Consider the following 18718-nt stretch of genomic DNA (forward strand, 5'->3'; position numbering starts at 1 on the left):
TAATGTGTTGTGCAGTCCCATTGCCAAATAATCATAAAGGCTTATGTAATTTGAATTCCTCGATTTTGTGAAAGGGTTATGTTACAGCCTGAATTTTTTGCCCTCGATGACCTATGATAAGAGTCTGCCATAAAAGAAATGATAATTTGCATTGTTACCGTTACAGAATACATCAATGAAGAAAAATAAAAGTGAACGGGAAGATCTTGGTGTGATTTTGTATGGCATACAGCAGGAATTGGCTCGTCTGCAGATGAACCTAGAGAAACATCATGATAAACATTCCCAGGTTTCCATTCTACGCCGACAGATTGAAGAAGATCTGGATGCCATTAAGAACTTGTACAAAACAAAGCACCAGTCTGCTGATGCAGAGCGCAAGAAGGGTCAGTATGTTACTTTATGACAATTATATTATATTATATTTGACTTCTTTCACTCCATGATCTAGTAAAACCTATAGTCTTGTTTCTAGAGACTCTTGCCCTGATTTATTAAAGCTCTTCAAGGCTGGAGGAAATACACTTTCCTCAGTGAAGCTGGGTGATCCAGCAAACCTGGAATGGATCTAGTCCAAGACATTTGATAGCAATAGCAAATGACCTAAAAGAAATCCATTCCAGGTTTGTTGGAACACCCAGATTCACTAAAGAAAATGTATCCTCTCTATCCTTGGAGAGCTTTAATAAATCAGGCTCTGTGTATCTTGTGAAAAAAAACTAATGCAGTTTTAAAGTGCAGATACCTAAAGGTGTGCATTACAGGTTCTAAAAGCCTGTAGCCATGCCTGATCCAAGGCAGCCCAGACACACAGATCTCAAGTAGCATCTGCCTTCTCGTAGTGTCTGAGCTGAGTCTGGTAGAGTGGATTTTTACATTTCCATTAATTTTTATCACAGGTAACACCAGCAATGAGAATATATGCAGTGGGTGATTCTTCCCATCTCAGACTGCAATAAAACCCGTATGTGATTCTAACCCTTCCAAAATCCATCCAAATGAAAAAGAAAATTCCAAAAAATACAATTTATTGTTTAGTCTAGCTTTGCAATCATAAAACAAGAAGCTCAATAAAGGTCATAATTTCCAACACAAATTCTAAAAAAAGATTAAAAACTTAGGCCTTATGTGTACCAGTGACCAGCACTACATACAGAACTGCTAATTTATAATCTAAATGCAACCTAAAATACATTGTTTGGATACCCCCATGAGTCTGGATCACTACCTGGTCTAATTCCACTTTAACATTTGAAATCAAAGCCCTGTTATACAGATATAGTATAATCCACAGAGACTGTGTTTCTTTATTTCTCTAAATTCAACTGCTTGTGACCTCTTGTTCTTGGAGAATAAACAATTCATCTTTGCCACTGTCAGAAATAATGTCATCTTGAACTTTTGCAACAATTACTGCAATTGTTTTACCTGCTTCTGTATGCCTGGATGCACATGTAGAGCATTTTGAGACATTTTTTACTGTGGGTAACAACTAAAAAGAACTTCCTTGAAACCAGTTAAAATGCTATGTTTGCTTCTATTGTTGAGGATTCCCTGTGAGCTTGATTTCTTGTGTCATGCCAGTGCATTGTATGGCATTATAAAGGATAATTGACACCAAAGTGACACCCATTATTGTAATCTGTTACAGACATTACATGGTTGAAAAAAGACACACGTCCATCAAATTATACAAAGGAAAAATAGAGTTTATTATCTAAAGGAGTTTTATCTGTTAAATTAGCATCGCAAATTATCACCTAGCTCAGAGAATTTAGTGAAAATGTTCTTTTGAAACTAGTATGAGACTGTACTGGGATCATTTAGGATTCATTGGCAGGTGCATTTTAACTGAAGTTGACCCCATTCTGATCTGCACTTTACTTGTTCCAAGCTGTTTATGCATCTCCATAGACCTGCATGAGAAGAATGTCAGATCTTACCACATTTTAAGCAGTTACACCAGTCTTTCTTTTTCCTTTTATATATACAAAATGACTGTTGAAAGCCTTCTTCCCAGTTTAATAATTTGTGCCAGCAGGGATTTTGGCCTTTTCATGTAAACATGAAAAAAATAAATAGGCTAGTGTGTATAAAAAGTATTTTTACACTGAATACTTTCATTACAGTTCTTAACCCCATACAAACAGAATTTGTTGTTTCCCTTTTGTGGACTTTTTGTAAAAATAATAAACATAACCTTGTAATGCTATTTGTACTTGTGTGACAATCGCCTAATAACCATTCACCTTCCCCTTTAGTGTCCTCAATGCAGACAGAGGTAGAAAACTTGGCCATGCGTTTATTCTACATGGAGAACGTGAGCCAAGATGTGACCTCAGATATCTCAGTGATGAAACGTGCCGTGCAGAAGACTGAGGCAGAAAGGATTCAAGCAGAGCTGGAGAAGAAGAAACAGGTATGTTTGAAGGGTTCTAGGTTTGTAGTTGCTTGGTGATTTTTCATTTAGCTTAGGGAATGTGGTGAAAATTTGCTCGGGATATTAGTTTAAGACACTTCTGAGGTCATTCTGGGTTCATTGACAGGTGCATTTGACCTGACCTCCTCCTGACTTGCTTTTGACCCACTTATACAAGTTTTGCACAAGCCCTTGGGGTACTGTCAAAAAAGGGAATGCTACCTTAACAGAAATGTTAACCTAGAGATAATCAAATTGAATTTATATTTTTTGTATGAAGGAAGTATTGGCCAGAACAGGCAATTTAGCCACCTAATTTAATTTTTAATTCACAAATAGAACCTAGTGGCCTCAGTCACTGGATTCAATGTTCCTTGCCATAAAGCCTGGCCGTGTTTGCATCCACCGGAGAATTTTAGGTAATCCTGCTAAGCATGGAAACCCAACTGCTTAAAGTCCTTGTATGATATGGCAAATTGGGCCTGATTTATTAAAGCTTTCCAGGACCAGATCTATTCCAGGTTTGCTGGACTATACAGGTTCACCTATGATAGTCTCCTATTAATCAGGCCTGTTATCTAGGCACATTCACCTGCCTAGATTTGCATATCATTCCCTGGTACTACATATCCACTTGCCTTGCATGCCAGAAATAGAGGATACCTGGTTTCTGTATCTGCATTTTAGGACTTTAAGTTCAAAATGTTTATCCTAAAGCTTGTAAAGCTTTAATAAAGGTACAATGAGTATGTGGTAATGGCCAGAACAAGCAGTCTGACTACTAGGTCCTCATTAAGTTAAAAAAAAAGGTTGTAAAGATGTTGAACAATTGTAAAAGACCAGTTTGGTGAATGACAAAAGATCTGAATATTTGCGGCATTATATATTGTGTTGAAGTTAAAAGAAGCATTGATGCAATACAACAGAAACGATTAGGTTTTACTAGTGCTTGGATACCAACATGCTACAATGGTAAATTATTCAGTTATGCCCTTTATAGAGTAAAATAAAGTTGAGTAAAGTAATTTTAGTGATTTTGGATTTTCCAAAAGCAGCCAATGATTGCTTGGGTAGCATAGTTTTTGTAACACATAGCAGCACATAGCACATTTCTGTCCAGTTCTACTATGGCCCCGAACTGTGCCCAGATGAAGGGGCATTAGAGAAACACTAATACATGTGTAATCTGGTTAATTGCACCCAAGACTAAAAATGTCAGGTGATCCATACATGCAAATGGCGTGTGTGTGTGTGTTTTATCGCTATTCCGCTATATATTCAGCTATTTGCTATATACACTTACATTATTTTACTTGCTGGTATGTCTTCTTATGTAGTATTACAGATCCTTCTGACTTCCCTTTTAGGATATGTTTGTGGACCGTCTGACCCGAGAAGCAGATCGATTGCGAGAGCAGATTGCTCTCTATGAAGCTCAGCTTGCTGCTCAAAGAGAAGATACAAAAGCAGCACGAGAAGCAGTGGCAGAGGTAGGTTTCAATTTCATCTTTGTATTACTTTGTATTCATATTCATGACCAAAAAAAAGAATAAATTAATTTTACTGATTTTTTAGGCTAACATGGAAATTGAAGCAATTGGGCTAGAAAAAAAGCAGCTTCTCCAGCAGTGGAACAGCAGCTTAATTGGGATGACAAGGAGAGATGAAGCATATTCTGCTATACGGGAGGCTCTTAGGTATGTATTTCCTAATGTAGAATTGTCCTGGGTGCTAACCCAGAACTGAACTCTCCTAAGAACAAATTCAAATTTTCAAAACATTCCAATAATATACCAACGTTTTGTTGCCAAACACCCTACCCTTTCCTGCTTAGCCCAACATCTTTCCTCTTGTATTGTAGCTGCTGCAAAAAGGATATATTCATAGGAAAATAAGATTTCAGTGTAACAGCTAAGCAGAAGGACCAATGCAGTTGGTCCCATGTTTCTTTAAGGATGTGTTTACATTTATTAGTATTTTTCAAGACCTTCTTCAGCTTTCTTTTACAAACTGCCTTTCACCTAAAGGCAATTCTATTGCATGTCCTTCTGCACCTCAAATCTTCCTTCTCTTGAAGTGCTATGGTCGATGAATATTTCGGCATCCAGTAACCTTCTGATGCCGCATTCCCCCTTTGCTTGCTGTGATTTCGACAACCCTATGGGAAATTACACATAAGTTTCAAAGAATATTTTATTATTTGCCTACATACACTGTAAGAAGACCAGTATAAGAATATAAAATTGTGTCATTTTTTTCAGTCTTGCACAGCAGGAATTGCGTTCGATGGACACAGAAATAGAAAGTTATAAGAAATCTGTTACAAAAGAAGAGGAAAGGAATGAGAAGCTGGCCTTCATGATTAATCGGGCCGAGAGTGATGCAGCCATGAGCAAGAAGCTTATTACTCAGTGTCAAGCAAGACAGGAAGCACTGAGAGTGGAGTTTAGCACATATATGCGTACATTACAGGAGACCGAGCAAGCCCTAAACAGGGTCACTGGCGTAAGTGAATTCTGAATATATGTAGTTTGTGGTTGTGCATGGAGAAGCTGGGTATTTTACACCTTCATATTCCCCATAAATCATGCTGTTAATGCACTAAGGGTAGCTAGGATTCCAGACAGGGAGAAAAAATAAGAAAGTGAATGTTTAAGTTGCTTGTAAAATTTAATAGGTGTATGAAGTTATAAAAAACATTTAGTTTACATTAATCAGAGATTTATAACAATGAACCCCAATTGGATTTGGATGGCTGTTCACAGGGCATCTGCATAAAATTACATTTTCTTGTCAAAATATTTTTTCCTAGGATACCTTACAGTGCCACTGTGTATAGTTTATTTTTAGGGCTTAAGGGGAGGATGGTGTTTGAACCAGGTACCCCTCTCATGTGAATTTATACTAGCTTGTATTCAGGATTGTTTTAAAAGATTAGGATTAGCTAGCATGAGCGTGTCTTATGATAAATGCCAAAATAAAAAAGAACATATGAAGGCTCCAGTAAGACGCTCTTTTTACCATTTGTGTGTCACATGCTCCCCTCCTAGACAATGTGGGCCTGTTTTATTAATGCTCTCCAAGGCTGGAGAGGATACACTTTCATCAGAGAACTTAAGTGATCCAGCAAGCTGGAATGGATCTGGTCCAGGATTCAAAACATTTGCTAACAAATAGCAAATGACTTTGAATAAATCCATTCCAGGTTTACTGGATCACCCAACTTCACCAATAAAAGTTTATCCTCTCCAGCCTTGGAGAACTTTCATAAATCAGGCCCTGTAGCTCAAATTGGAAGAGCATCAGCAGCAGAGTAGTGGGGAGCAGTAGGTATGACTAGGTGCTGACTGACAAGCTACATATTTGTGAATCATCAGTGGCAATGCTGACAGTAACACTGTACAATGTCTTCTACATAAGAAACAACAATGCTTTGAATTCAGTATTGCTGCAGTGTTGTCCCACCATCACAGGACGGCGACAGGATGGTAGGATCTTTGTGAGACTCATAGGGAGACTATGAGGAAATGCAGATGAGTTTACAGTTAGGTGCAACGTTAACCATTGCTGTTTTAGCTACAGTTAATTTATTCCGAGGTTTAATTTTAACCTTAACATTTCGGGAATTCAGGAAAGACTTAGTTGGTGACCGTTTCTTGAATGAATTGAATTGTTACAGAACAGCAAAGTTTGTTCCAAAAAAAAAACACCAAGCCTTAGGGCTGAATGATTTCTTCAACTAAGTTGCTATGTTTATTTTTTTTTAAGGATCGAGCTGTTCGCTTGAGTGACCTGGCTACCCTGCGGAAACAAATTGAAAAGGAATCTCAATTAAAAGGAACTTTGGAAAATCAAATAATGGAAAAGTTAAAAGAAAAGTTGACATCAAATAAAGCCGCAAAATATTCATCACTTTTAACAGGGAAACTACAGAAAAGACAGCTAGAGCTGGTAAGTCACTTTATCCATTATCAGCCTAATCAAAGTCACCAGTGCCTAACAAAGGCCAGAAATTTTATATGTCCATAATATGGATAAGGAGGAGTTTGTGAACCTTTTGTAATGTTATGGCAATATGTGTCCATGGCAACTATCTAATCTTAATCTAGCTGCCAAAATTGATCAAACAAAGTTATTAATGGGGCTGTAGGTGAAGTTTTTTATTAATGAACAAACTTCCCTCCTAATGGATCCATGAGCTACAGATGATGAATGACCAAGATACAAGTGAAAAGAGGAGAGCACAGTGTGGTGCCGCTCACTGGCTGTGTACAAAGCACATTCGTTCATCTGTCACTCTTTTGTTGCTGGAATACATTATGAACGATCATTTCCAGGGCCAATAATTAAACATGTGTACGCAGCCTTGGCGTGTACTGTTGTTTTTTATAAAAAACCTTTTACGTGTTAATAAACTTGATTTAGAAAGTTTTCTTACTTTTTAGCAAGAGTATGGTACTAAGTTCAAGACATGTCTGAAAATCCTAATCTGTCACCTAGAGTCCTCTTTCTAGGCTGGCCCTGTTAGTCTAAAAAATATCAAGCAGGTCACAAACAGCCTTACAATAGTCATCAAGTTTACAGTATGAAATAGAAATTTCCAATCAAAGTGTGCTGACATTAAAAGTCAAATTTAGGGTGCTGGGCTACACAAATGCTTTGGCTTTTTTGTGTGGTTTTCACTGATCTTTATAGGAAGTCCTCTCTAATCCCATATGTTTCAATATCTTTCTTTTTTATTTACCTTTAAATCCAAACCCATGAGTCAAACCCATACCTGAATTGGTGTCAATAATTGAATACTCGGTTAATCCTTCTTTTTTGATGGTAACATCTTAGCAGTTCGCATTCTTTTTCCTTGAATATGACATTTTAAAATCTTGTTTGTTTCTAGGCGAATACTAATAACATATTCTGAAATCCACATTACCTGTAACACCTTGGGCAGACGTTCTTTAGCTATTTGCTACATTAGGAATATAGTAGTTACTAAAGTAATATTTTTCTGTTAGCACTCTACTTAATGAGTTCTACCATTTACTCTTTATATAAGTCTTCACTTTCAGTTTATAAACTGTCTGACCTGTATAATGTCTATATACTTGCTTCCAGGAAATTGAATATTCTAAAATGGAAAATGAGACATCTGAAGTGCAGCTGGAGGTTAATCATTGTACATCACGTCTTCAAGCTCTACAAAGGACACTGGATGAGTTGGATAAGAAAATCCAGGCCACCAATGAGTTGATCTCTCGCAGCCAGAATGAAATTGCAAAGCGCACAATAGCAATCGAGAGAAAGCAGTCGAGTATTAATTTGTACAGCAAGCAAATTGAGTCAACACTTGCACAGATTGGGGTATGTCAGATTTCTGTAAAAGACTCCTCTAAGGTCTTTTTAGAAAAAAATGTGATAAGTTTTATTTTATTCAATGTAGCATACCTTGTAACTACATTGTTGTTTTTATGCCAAGGGCATTTTAAAGGAGATATAACTAGATTTGGAAAGGACACAGGAGGTAATTGCCACTTTACACTTACCCCCCATGGTTTTTAATTATATTTCTGGGCTCTATTGTAGAGCCCTATCTAGTGATGATTAGCTTAGAATTTATTATTCTCAGAACTTTGATGTGAATATGATGTTACAGTTAGGGCTGGGCAGAAGCATTTGCGTCTAGGTCATGCTGCATGAGTATGCAGAAGATTTAAGGAGATGGGACAAGCACTAATTTAATGAAAAAACTTACATACTTCAGCCATCCCACTAGATATCCCACTATTCACTGTAAAGGTGTTTTTTCCTATTTTTCCTATCCTGAGGAAAATGAATGAGTACTGTATTTTACCACCGTTACACCTTATGTTACCAGCCTATTATAAGCTCTCCATAACCTGGATGGTCCTTCTTTCAGTAAATTCAGATCCCTTTCTGTGACAATGACAATTTAGGGGAAAATTCTCCTCTGTTCGGTCTCTTGAACAGCAAGTAAATGTAAATGTCTCCAGTAGAACGCAGACATTAAAAATAAACTGACAGGTTTTAACACTCTGATACAATCTAAGGATTGTCACATTTTAACAGGAAATGTATCTTTTTAGAAAGAGTTTTTAGGCATTTTAATGTGGATGCCATCTGTCATTTTCTGAGCATTTTCTGTTACAATGTACAATCTATAAAAAGCATGTAAATTCAATAGAAATACTTTCTTTCCTTTTTTAAAAAAATTTGACTTTTAGTACATTTATCAATTTATTTTTATTTGTTTTGTAATTGCACCGATGTCCATTTGTGTACCCCAATAGAAACAATATATGTATTCAATGCCTATAATTATTGGTTTCATTATTTATTAGGGTAAAGAACTAGGACCTTTGGAGATCCAAATCACTGCTCTGACCAAACAGATAGAAGAATGCAATACAGATATTGTAGCAGTGCAGCAGTATTGGCTCCGTTTACAGACAGAGATGGTCCAGCTGACAAATCAGAGAGAAGAGCAGGATGCTTCAGTAGAAATGTTAAAGAAAGAACTGACTATATTACAACAGAGGAAGATTCGCGTAGAAAGTATGTCAATTGACCATTGTATAGCATTGATTATTGTGAGACCTTGAATGACCAAGACTTTTGGTGACCATTTCTATTTCATGAAGTTTAATAGGAGTAGCGGTGCTCACTGGAACCCTTTCAATGTTACCAAAGTTTTTAGGAGACTTTTTACAGTTGTAAATGCATATTCTATCAAATTCTTGTAAAAAGAGCACATGGACCCTCCCCTGTCCCAACAGGACAACATATTCATGATGCTGGTATAGCCGTTTCTGGGGGACTCAACTAACAGTGTATGTGCTGTAGCAATATAACTTCTATATACATTTAGGTGTCCTTATTCTGCCTCACAAGTTTCAATATATATTGTATAAGTATTAAAAAAAAGTTTCCCTTTATTTTACAAAACCATAGTGAGATTAACCATTATTTAGGAAAATATATTTCTATATTTGTGTTGATGCACAGTTGGTGATCTTCTACGTCTCTGTTTTTAGAAAGATCACCATATCAGCACTACTTCTTCAAACTTCCAGTTAGGTGGCACTCACTGAAAATGTTACATGAATATACTCTCCTGCTCCAGGGGAATAGATTGACAGTTGCTCATATGATTGCACTCCCTTCATATGACCTATCCGTCAACCTAGTTCCTTGGAGGAGGAACAAGGGAATGGCTGACTCTTTTAGGATTCAAGGCTGTCTACAACATATTCCTTGTAAGCACACTTAGCTATAGTGCCAGCCATCAGCAGGGATGCAAGGATGGTTATAGTGAGGCTACTACTGTAGTAGGTTTTGCTTCACCAATGTTGCCACCAGGACAGGAAGCTGAAGGAAATCTAAACAGGAATTTAAGTTTTAAAAAGCCAGTGCTTAGCAACAGTAATATATCTGCTTCCTTCCAGATGAAATTGAGCAGGAAAAAAATGAACAAAAGGATATAGAACATCACATGAAAAACTTGAAAAATGACATGCTACGCCTGAACATGCTGCTAAGTAAGAATAAAAGCTCGAAGGAACAGTTACGGCAGCACAATCAGCTGATGGAGAGTGAGTTTATACAAGCTCTTCGGGTAAGTGTCATGAACGAAAACTGTGCTTCGTGGCGAGACTCAATGTCCAAAGCTGTAAACTCCCATTTCTCTTTGTCAGGAGGCTGAGAGAGAATCAGTAGAGATGCAACAGACTCTAGGAAACATTCAAGAAGAGAAAGAGAGGCTACTCAATAGTCTAGTGGAAACTGAGTGAGTATACATCAAACCATGGCTAAATTACTATATACTAAAGGAGATTAAGCTATTCACTCAGCTAAGTATAACACTGCATTGAATAAATCACCTAATGAATGTGGTAAAAAAAAAATCACATTGCAAGGAATACCCAATCACGTGCAAGTAAAAAGGGAAAAAAGTGCCAGGGAGGAGTAGCTGTACCGGGAAAGGGGGCTGAAAGAAAAAGATAGATAAGCAGCTTCATGGGGGTGCGTGACCTGGATTTGAGTAAATTGATGGGGAAATGGGGCTGTATGAGCAGCTATAGCACTGGTGCTGACCACCAGCTTGTTAGCTCGCCAATAACATCTGAACTCCTGAGCTGAGGCAAAATTGAGTTTACGCACTGTGCAAATGCTTCTGTCATAAGAGATATGGAGTGTCTCCGAGGTTCTCTTCTGCCATGTCTCTTATGGTTAAGGCAGCAAAAGGGTTGAAATACCCTGGGTTTATGGGCAAAATATGACCATGTAGCGTTATTTGAAAATGTAAAAAACACAGTCAGCTATGATCATAAGGGGGAGAAAGACAATGATTTCAGGGAGCTTCCTACTGAAAAAAGAGTGTTTCTTTGCCCTTGGAGATTACCAGTCATTTCCTTACCCAGATGTGTCCGTGGAACCATATAGAGCTTCCATATAGCTACCGTATAAGTGTTTTTAGGGCTCAATCTGTGAGTTAGTCTCATGATTTTGTATTTTACTGAGACAGTCACAAAAAAAAGGTATTCTATTACTGTTTGTTCTTTTTAAATATCAGGCATCAAATTATGCTTTGGGAGAAGAAGATTCAGCTGGCAAAGGAGATGAGAAATGCAGTGGACTCAGAGACTGGCCAAGGAGAAATCCGTGCAATGAAAGCAGAAATTCATCGTATGCAGGTAAGCAGTTATGAGAATGGTGCAGTTGTTTTCTTAGCTATGTAAGATTAATATTTACCTGCTTATTAGGCTTAACATAGTTTTAGGATGTCCCTGCGAGCTGAAAGTCAGTGTCTGGTGACAGAATCACTATAAATCAATCTCAAATTCAAGCTAAATGCACCTGAAGCACTTTGCATTTGCCTTAATACCCAAACCTTCATGTTTATTCAGTAGACAGCCTGTTTTGTCAGATTACATTAAAGCAGTTGATTTAACATAACCTGGCGGACTTCTGAGGACCTTACAAATTTCAGGGTCTACAGCCATATTCTTGTGGAGGAAGTTAAAAAAAAAGCCGTCAAACATACCCTACAGCATTTTTTGTACATCCTATACAACAAATGTATGTCCTTCCATTTGTATCCCATTAAACATGATACACGTACAGAAAAATAACTGTTAATGTGCCAAAAATATAGTGTTCTCCTTCCTTCCTCTTTGGCATGACAACACAGTTTATTTTTATCTAATCATGTGGTGTCAGCCCTATCTACCCCTACCTACTTCATTTCTGATGATTTACAAAAAAAAACAGACATCTTCTTCTCTTCTTTATCTTCATAACATTTCCTTGTGCACATGATGAGAGCACAGGAAGTTATCATCAGATGACAGGTATTCTTTGTGTATAACAAAGCACTTTCAATGTTAAATCTATCAGACTAAAAGAGAGCGAATAAAAGAAGTTCATTGTTAGAGCTTACATACATATTTTGTGAGGAAATATACATATTTAATGGCAAAGCCTGCACCTGTATGATATGGCTGTGTTTTGGGGTGGGGGGCTATTTAGGAAGAATGACACTCAATCTCACCAACATCTGGGCCAGATACGGTTGGATGATTTACATGACGTATATTGTTCCACAGTTAGTGATGGAGTCATTCTCTCAGCATTTCAGCTACCCTTGCTTCCCCAACCCTCCACTATAATACTTCTAGTTTTAATGTATAGACAGGTGCTTTTGGTAGTGGGTGAAGCTGAGCTGCCTATGAGAATGGCTTAAACAACTTCAGTGCTTCCACCTTATACTTATTTGCTCCACGCTGCCTACTGCTATGAGGGCCTAATTTATGGCTGGTTTACTGTTGTTAGGCATACAGTTTCAGTTTAAAAGTGAAGTTTTCTTAATTAATAAATTACAATAATTATCAACACTTGAATATTGGGTTACTGCTAGCAATATGACAACAAGACATAATGTAAATACAGTAAAGCAGAAATGACCTTCTATATTGCTGTTCACTAAGCAAGGAAGAGTTCCTTTTTAACATTATTTAAGTCAAAAAAGCAATAATAAACAGATGATAAGCATCACATACTCCATACATAAATTTCAGTACAATAACTTTATGAAATATATTTCAAAAAGGATACAAATAAATCAGACATAAAATAGAGATAATCACATACTCAATATTTGTCCAAGGTACAGTACTGATAGTATCAAGCCGGAACCATTTGCAAGGTGGAGTTTTTGCCTGGTAGGCACATCTAGGTGATGTTGTTGCCAAAATTAACCAGTGGGTTGCCCATATAAAGCTACAGGTCCCGTTTAAAAGGGGCCCCAAGAGCTACCCTTTGCTGTTGCTTTTCTGCCACTGTAGCCACGTTCATTTTTGGTCCCTGCTTGGAGTCCTATACAGAGCTTAAGAGTCTCTATGTGCCTTCTGTGATAGTGCTTGGTTTCTGACAAGCAAGGAGGGATAAAGAAATGGTAAACAAAGGCATCTTGTGGGACCACTATTAAAGTTCCTGTTTTTTCCCTTCTATAAAAAAATAAAAAAAAAAGCTCAAGTTCCCTGTGAAGTGTGCCAATCATAGTGAGATAATAATAGTTTTTATATATATATTGTGGACAACACAATATAAATGTGTTTCTTGTGAAAAAATATATTAAAGTGAATTCAGTTTGTTAGGGGGAAACATCATGAATAAAGAATACTTAAACAATGGTTTCGTATGTCTCCAGGTACGCTATACTCAGCTGATGAAGCAGCAGGAGAAGATGATTCGTGATATGGAGGCTATAGTCTCGCGCAGAGAAACAATCACAATGCGAGGAAAGAACCAGAGTGAACGAGACAAGAAACACCTGACAGCCAGCGACTTCCGAGGCAAGCTGCTGGAGTTACGAAAGAAGATAAAGGAAACCTTTAAGGTAAAAATAGCTTTTATTGTGGATCTATTTTGACCCTCATTTTGATGCCCAGTAAAGGTCAGTGAGACAGATAGCATGAGTGTAATCTCCCAAGTGTGGACAAAGACAGGAATAGAACCCTCAAAAAGAGGTTTTATCCCCTCCTTACTGCATGCAAAACAAAAGATACTAGATAATAATATATTCAGATTGTACTAACTTAAAATCATGTTTGTAATTGCATATCACCAGAATAATTTAAATTCAATGTAAGTATTTTAAGAGATCATGCTGTGCTAATTTGAGACTCTATAATACTGAATTGTCGTAAAAGTTTCTCTCAAACAAAACATTTCCGATATAAAAACTAATGCTCAGTTCCACTTCCTAGCTGTTTATAATTCCATCCAAAGTTATGGAGTCCAGTTTTTGTATAAAGTCTATTTTTTTAATATATATTGGAAGGCTGTGTGCATACTTCATTACGTCCAGAAGTGCGGATAGTCTTGGTTAGTGATGAAACGCTATAGATGACAGAAAACACTTCTGAGCAAATAGGTAGCTTGCTTAGATAGAGTTTGAAAAAGAATGTGGAAACCTTGTTGAGTTTTTTTACTGCTATCTGGGGTTTCATTGGAAAGATTTTTCTTACTTATTGGTTGGTCAAAACAGTTTTATCATACCACAGTGAAGAAAAATCAACACTCAGCAATAACAATGTAACCCCAATCTTTTTTCTTTTCTTGGGTGATTGTCACACTGAAGATATATAAGATACATTCTCTGTAAAGGAGCCCCAATTCTAAACAAGGTTCCAAAGCTTTCTCCACTCTAGGACTACAAAACAAAAACAATTTAAGTTTGGGCTGTAAGTGCTTACACAACTAATGCTTTGTTCTGATCTATGCTGAACAGAATATAGAAGAATGTACTGGCACCATCTCTGACCTTGAAGAGACACAGAGAACCCTCAGTGCTGCAATTACAGAGAAACAGGACAGTATATCCAATCTGAAAGGAGACACCAGCTCTATGGAGAATGAAATGGAACACCTACAGGAGAAGAAACGTCTGGTATAGTTGTCTGATAATAATGTTTTTCTACAGTATAGCTTGTGACAAATCACTTATAGGAAAAATAGAAAAAAAAGCTAAGGAAAGAGGGGTAAATGAAGTCATTAGGACTGATTAGGCTTAATATTGGGTTAAAAAGTAATGCATTTTATTTTAATAAATTAATTGAAACAGTACAGTGCTTACAAAGTTAATAATTGCTTCTGAAGAGTGTTTACACTGATCAGATACTCCATTTTTGACTGCAACCCAGGGACTGCAGTCCCAACCCAGTTTTAGTGAGGGAAGTTCCAATGGGTGAAGAGGGACAGGGTGTGCAACTTATGCCCTTTGTGCCTTTTTTTTTTTTTGGGGGGGGGGGGGCTTATGTAGCACGCCCAGGATCTCGGGCAGCCATTTTTGCTTATTATATACTTAAACTGTGTAAAGCCACATACTGGTTGTGGGTTACTGCTATGAGTCCAGTGATTCATTGAAAACCAATGCTCTCTCTGTGTGGCTGATACCTTAAAAATTGTTAAGAGAAACATTTTCTGAAAGCCCCCACTAATCTACAAATCATTATGTTAATACAGGTAATGGACCCAGGATGTACCACATTCTAGAGCCCTTCCCCACCAAACACAGGCCCACTTGTGTAGCTGTCAGGATCATCCATCAGTTAAGCAGTTGATATCCCAGTCTGTGTACAATATTTGCTGTCAGCAGCATCTTTTGCACTGCTTACTTTAAGGCTAGATTCAAACCTGCCTCAGGATCAAGCAATCCTGTGTGGTTCCACTTGGCTGGCATCTTGAAGAACCAACATCCACAGTGTGTGACAATGAGTGGTACTGCGCCATTCTTTATGAAGGTGCAGTGGGTAGAAGCTACTTAGGGCACCTTCCCCAAGGCAGCAGTTTACAGACATGAGGAAGCAATAACTGCACTGCAACCTCATTGCCAGTCTGAACATAGCCTAACAGTTGTTCTAAGGCAAAGCTATCTCACCAGAAATAATTCCAGATCTTGGTATGTGGCGAGCTAGCCCTTTCATTTCTTTAGCTGTGGCTGTTCTTTTCTAGTTGGCATGGACAATGAAAAACAGACTGTACAAATGTGATTATCTTTATTCAGTACTGCCATACAGCACAGCAGATGCAGTTTATACAATATCCTGTATATTCCTATAGGTCCCATTGTTTGCTATTCTGTTTGCTTGAACTTGCAATTTTATGTTCTCTTTTATTTCAATAGAACCTGGCACAGATTGTGGCCCATCAGACTCGTATGAAGCATTTGCAGGCTGTGAAAGATGGAAAATACACACCAGTTTTCAGCACTTTGGAAACTCTGGAAGCTGAGCAACAGAAGCAAGAAAACCGCTTGCACACAGTCAGCACCATCATTCACCAGATCCAGCAGGAATACCCACAGTATCAGAAAGCCCTACACAGTGTTAGTCTAGCACTAGAAGCAAGGCTTGGCCCTCAGGAAAGTATCACTGAAAGGGCTCAATGAACGGGATTCAAATAAAAGTACTGGAAAAATGGAGTCTATTTATAAATGTTTTCACCCAATATTCACTGGTTTACAGTTTACAATTTCACATTGGCTTCAGTTAGAAATGTGTGAATCAATGTTTTTTCATAATTCATATATTTTCTAAACCATTGTGAAAATGTGTGATTTGTAGGTACCAGTTAGGTGAAAAATATTTATAAATAGACACCATGGAGTTCATGCAATAATAAAATGTGGTATATCCGGTCCAATTGTCCAATTGTTTTTCATTTTGAATAAAATAGGGACTGAACCCCTGAAAGGTTTTATTTTCTGATATCTGTGTCCAATGGGTGAGGTTTCTTTTAAATCCCTTTCCTTCACTTACAGTATATTCCCAGTATATATAGGTATATATATACTATACTATACTATATATACTGGACATAACATTATATTATTATCTGTATTTATTATAAGCTCTATTTATAAAACAGAGAATCTGTCATTTACTCTAAATTCCAACCTGGGAATCAGTTACATGTCATTGAAACACATGGACCTGGAAGATTCCACCCAAGGTCTGATTCCCTCTTTCATAAACAGAGCCCTATATGTTTGTGGACAGATGGATAGATTGGAGCTCTTACCTAAAATTTTCCAGTCAGGTCGGCCAATTTTTGGCGAGTGAATGAATTCCCATCAAGGAATACCTCAAGCACCTTGTGGAAATTTTATATATTTTTTTCAACTCAATGTGGTCTGTTGGTAAATATTTTTACTATAGATTTACCCAACTCCTTCCCAAAATATACACATTTTTACATTGAATTTTAATTGAGAAAAATGTACAAACATTTGGTAAATGTTGGGTATAAACATCTCTAGATAGGTCCAATTGTTAGAAAAGTCCTTGTATACAGTATTTTATATCAAAAGACATTCCAATTCAAATATTGGACAAGCTTTTTGTTGAGCTACTTTCATTTTATTGAGTGAAACATTGGAGTCTATATTGAAATGTTTTCGCACAACATTTACCTAAACTTTACACATGGAATTCAATTAGCAAAATGTTTGAATCATGAGTAAAAATTCACAGATTTTTTAATTAAAACAAAATGTGAAAAATGGATACAAATTAGATGTGAAAACTTTTATTAATATACCCAGTGACACATCCATAATATCCTATTACACTGTTTTTGATCCCAATTCATAATGGCACATGTACTTAATGAAAGGTTTAGGTAAACCACCAAGGACTGTGCCAAACTGCACATAGAGGACATCTGTGTACATTCACCCCAAAAATGGATGAATTTATGTTTAAAAATAAAAATTTTTGAAGTAAACTCTTTTGATTGTGTCTGTTCCATTTTTTTCTGAAATGAAAAAGTCATCAATTTCCATTGGATGTACTTTATCACATGCCTGTATTCACCAAGGTCTTTGTTAATGTTTTGTTAGTTTAAGTTTTAATGATGTTCTTGTATGATTTTGTTAGTTACATATTGGGTTTAAAGCAGAACTAAAGTTCCAGTTTTAAACATTTGGGATCATGCAGGGCATTATTGCAGAAAGGGGCAGGTGATGTCCCTTCTGCAAGAAGTATTCTTACCTGCTTGAGCGCTCTTATTCTTACCTGCTTGAGCGCTCCATAGAAGTGTCAAAATGGGGTAAGCACATGCACATCTCATCGTTAGTTGCCAGGATGTTCAGCAATCCCGGCTTTCCTTGTGTTTGCTGGGACTGATTGAACTCCCACATAGTCTGCGCAGAAACTACATAATCCCTGCCTGGCTAATCAAGATGGCTGGAGATCACAAATAGGTGGAGAAAAAGAAACAGATAGTGGCACTCTGCCCCCATTCCTGTGATGGAATGGGGGCAGGTAAGGTTAGCAGAGTTTAGTCTCGCTTTAAGGGGTCTGTTTATTTACAGCTTTTACCAGGATTTTTACATTTTTCCAGTTAAATCCCATTAGAAAAATGTATGAATTCTGGATTACAGTTGCATGAATACATTTCCTAAATGACCCCTTAAGTTATTATACTTGCAAACTTTTTCAGCTTTTTTTTGCATTTTTTTTCCAATCAATAATACAATAATGGGTCGACGGGTAATGTCACACTAGGGATCTTCACTTTGTTGATTTTTCACAAGAATCAGGATCATTATGAGACTTCCTAGTAGTCTATATGGGATCATTTACTTCCAAGCAAGGTCAGCTACCTCAATGACCCATTGCTACTAATTGTAAGGCTGCAGTATTCAGGACCAACAAGGAGATTATTCCTTAGAATGAGGAAAATGCTCTCCCACAGGACTCTTGTCGATGCTGAAATATTGCTGGCAGTAAAGTCATCCATGTGAAGTAGCCCTAAGAATGACATTTTAACAAATATTTTCTCCTTGACACACATAAATAATAAAGCTCTTCAAGGCTGGAGAGGATACACTTTCAACAGTGAAGTTGGGTGATCCAGCAAACTTGGAATGAATCTGGTCCAGGATTAAAAACATTTGCTAGCAAATGACTTTAAACCAATTTGGTTCACATTTGCTGGAAAATGAGTGCAGTTTTTCTGATAGTGTATCCTCTCCAGCTTTGGAAAACTTTAATAAATCAGGCCCATAGTGTCCGAGGACATTGCATGTCTTTACTTAGGCTACAATCTAGAATCCTGCATTTTGTTTGTTTATACCACCATAACAACATCTGCAGAATTGGGCTACCAAATGAAAATGTAGTTTGTTTTATTATTTGCTATATCTTGCTATACAGCTAAATCTTACCAACATTAGGGTCCTATTTATACTAAAATGTGATGCACAGATAAATGTTTTTC

General features: G+C 37.2%; 1 protein-coding gene across 1 annotated transcript in view; it reads left to right on the forward strand.

Moving 5' to 3' along the window:
• CCDC40 (coiled-coil domain 40 molecular ruler complex subunit) overlaps positions 1-17224 on the forward strand; it is a 29462-nt gene extending 12238 nt beyond the window's left edge. The window contains exons 6-19 of the mRNA XM_072403960.1: positions 167-386; positions 2262-2419; positions 3787-3909; positions 3995-4116; positions 4681-4924; positions 6188-6370; positions 7532-7777; positions 8776-8989; positions 9880-10049; positions 10129-10220; positions 11007-11127; positions 13143-13331; positions 14226-14384; positions 15621-17224. Coding sequence (XP_072260061.1) covers positions 167-386; positions 2262-2419; positions 3787-3909; positions 3995-4116; positions 4681-4924; positions 6188-6370; positions 7532-7777; positions 8776-8989; positions 9880-10049; positions 10129-10220; positions 11007-11127; positions 13143-13331; positions 14226-14384; positions 15621-15884 — 2505 coding nt within the window. The 3' untranslated portion in view covers positions 15885-17224. The remainder of the gene's footprint in view (positions 1-166; positions 387-2261; positions 2420-3786; positions 3910-3994; positions 4117-4680; positions 4925-6187; positions 6371-7531; positions 7778-8775; positions 8990-9879; positions 10050-10128; positions 10221-11006; positions 11128-13142; positions 13332-14225; positions 14385-15620) is intronic.
• Positions 17225-18718: the final 1494 nt, after the last annotated feature.

This window comes from Pyxicephalus adspersus, chromosome 3 (assembly GCF_032062135.1).
Source record: "Pyxicephalus adspersus chromosome 3, UCB_Pads_2.0, whole genome shotgun sequence".
Taxonomy (NCBI): Eukaryota; Metazoa; Chordata; class Amphibia; order Anura; family Pyxicephalidae; genus Pyxicephalus; species Pyxicephalus adspersus.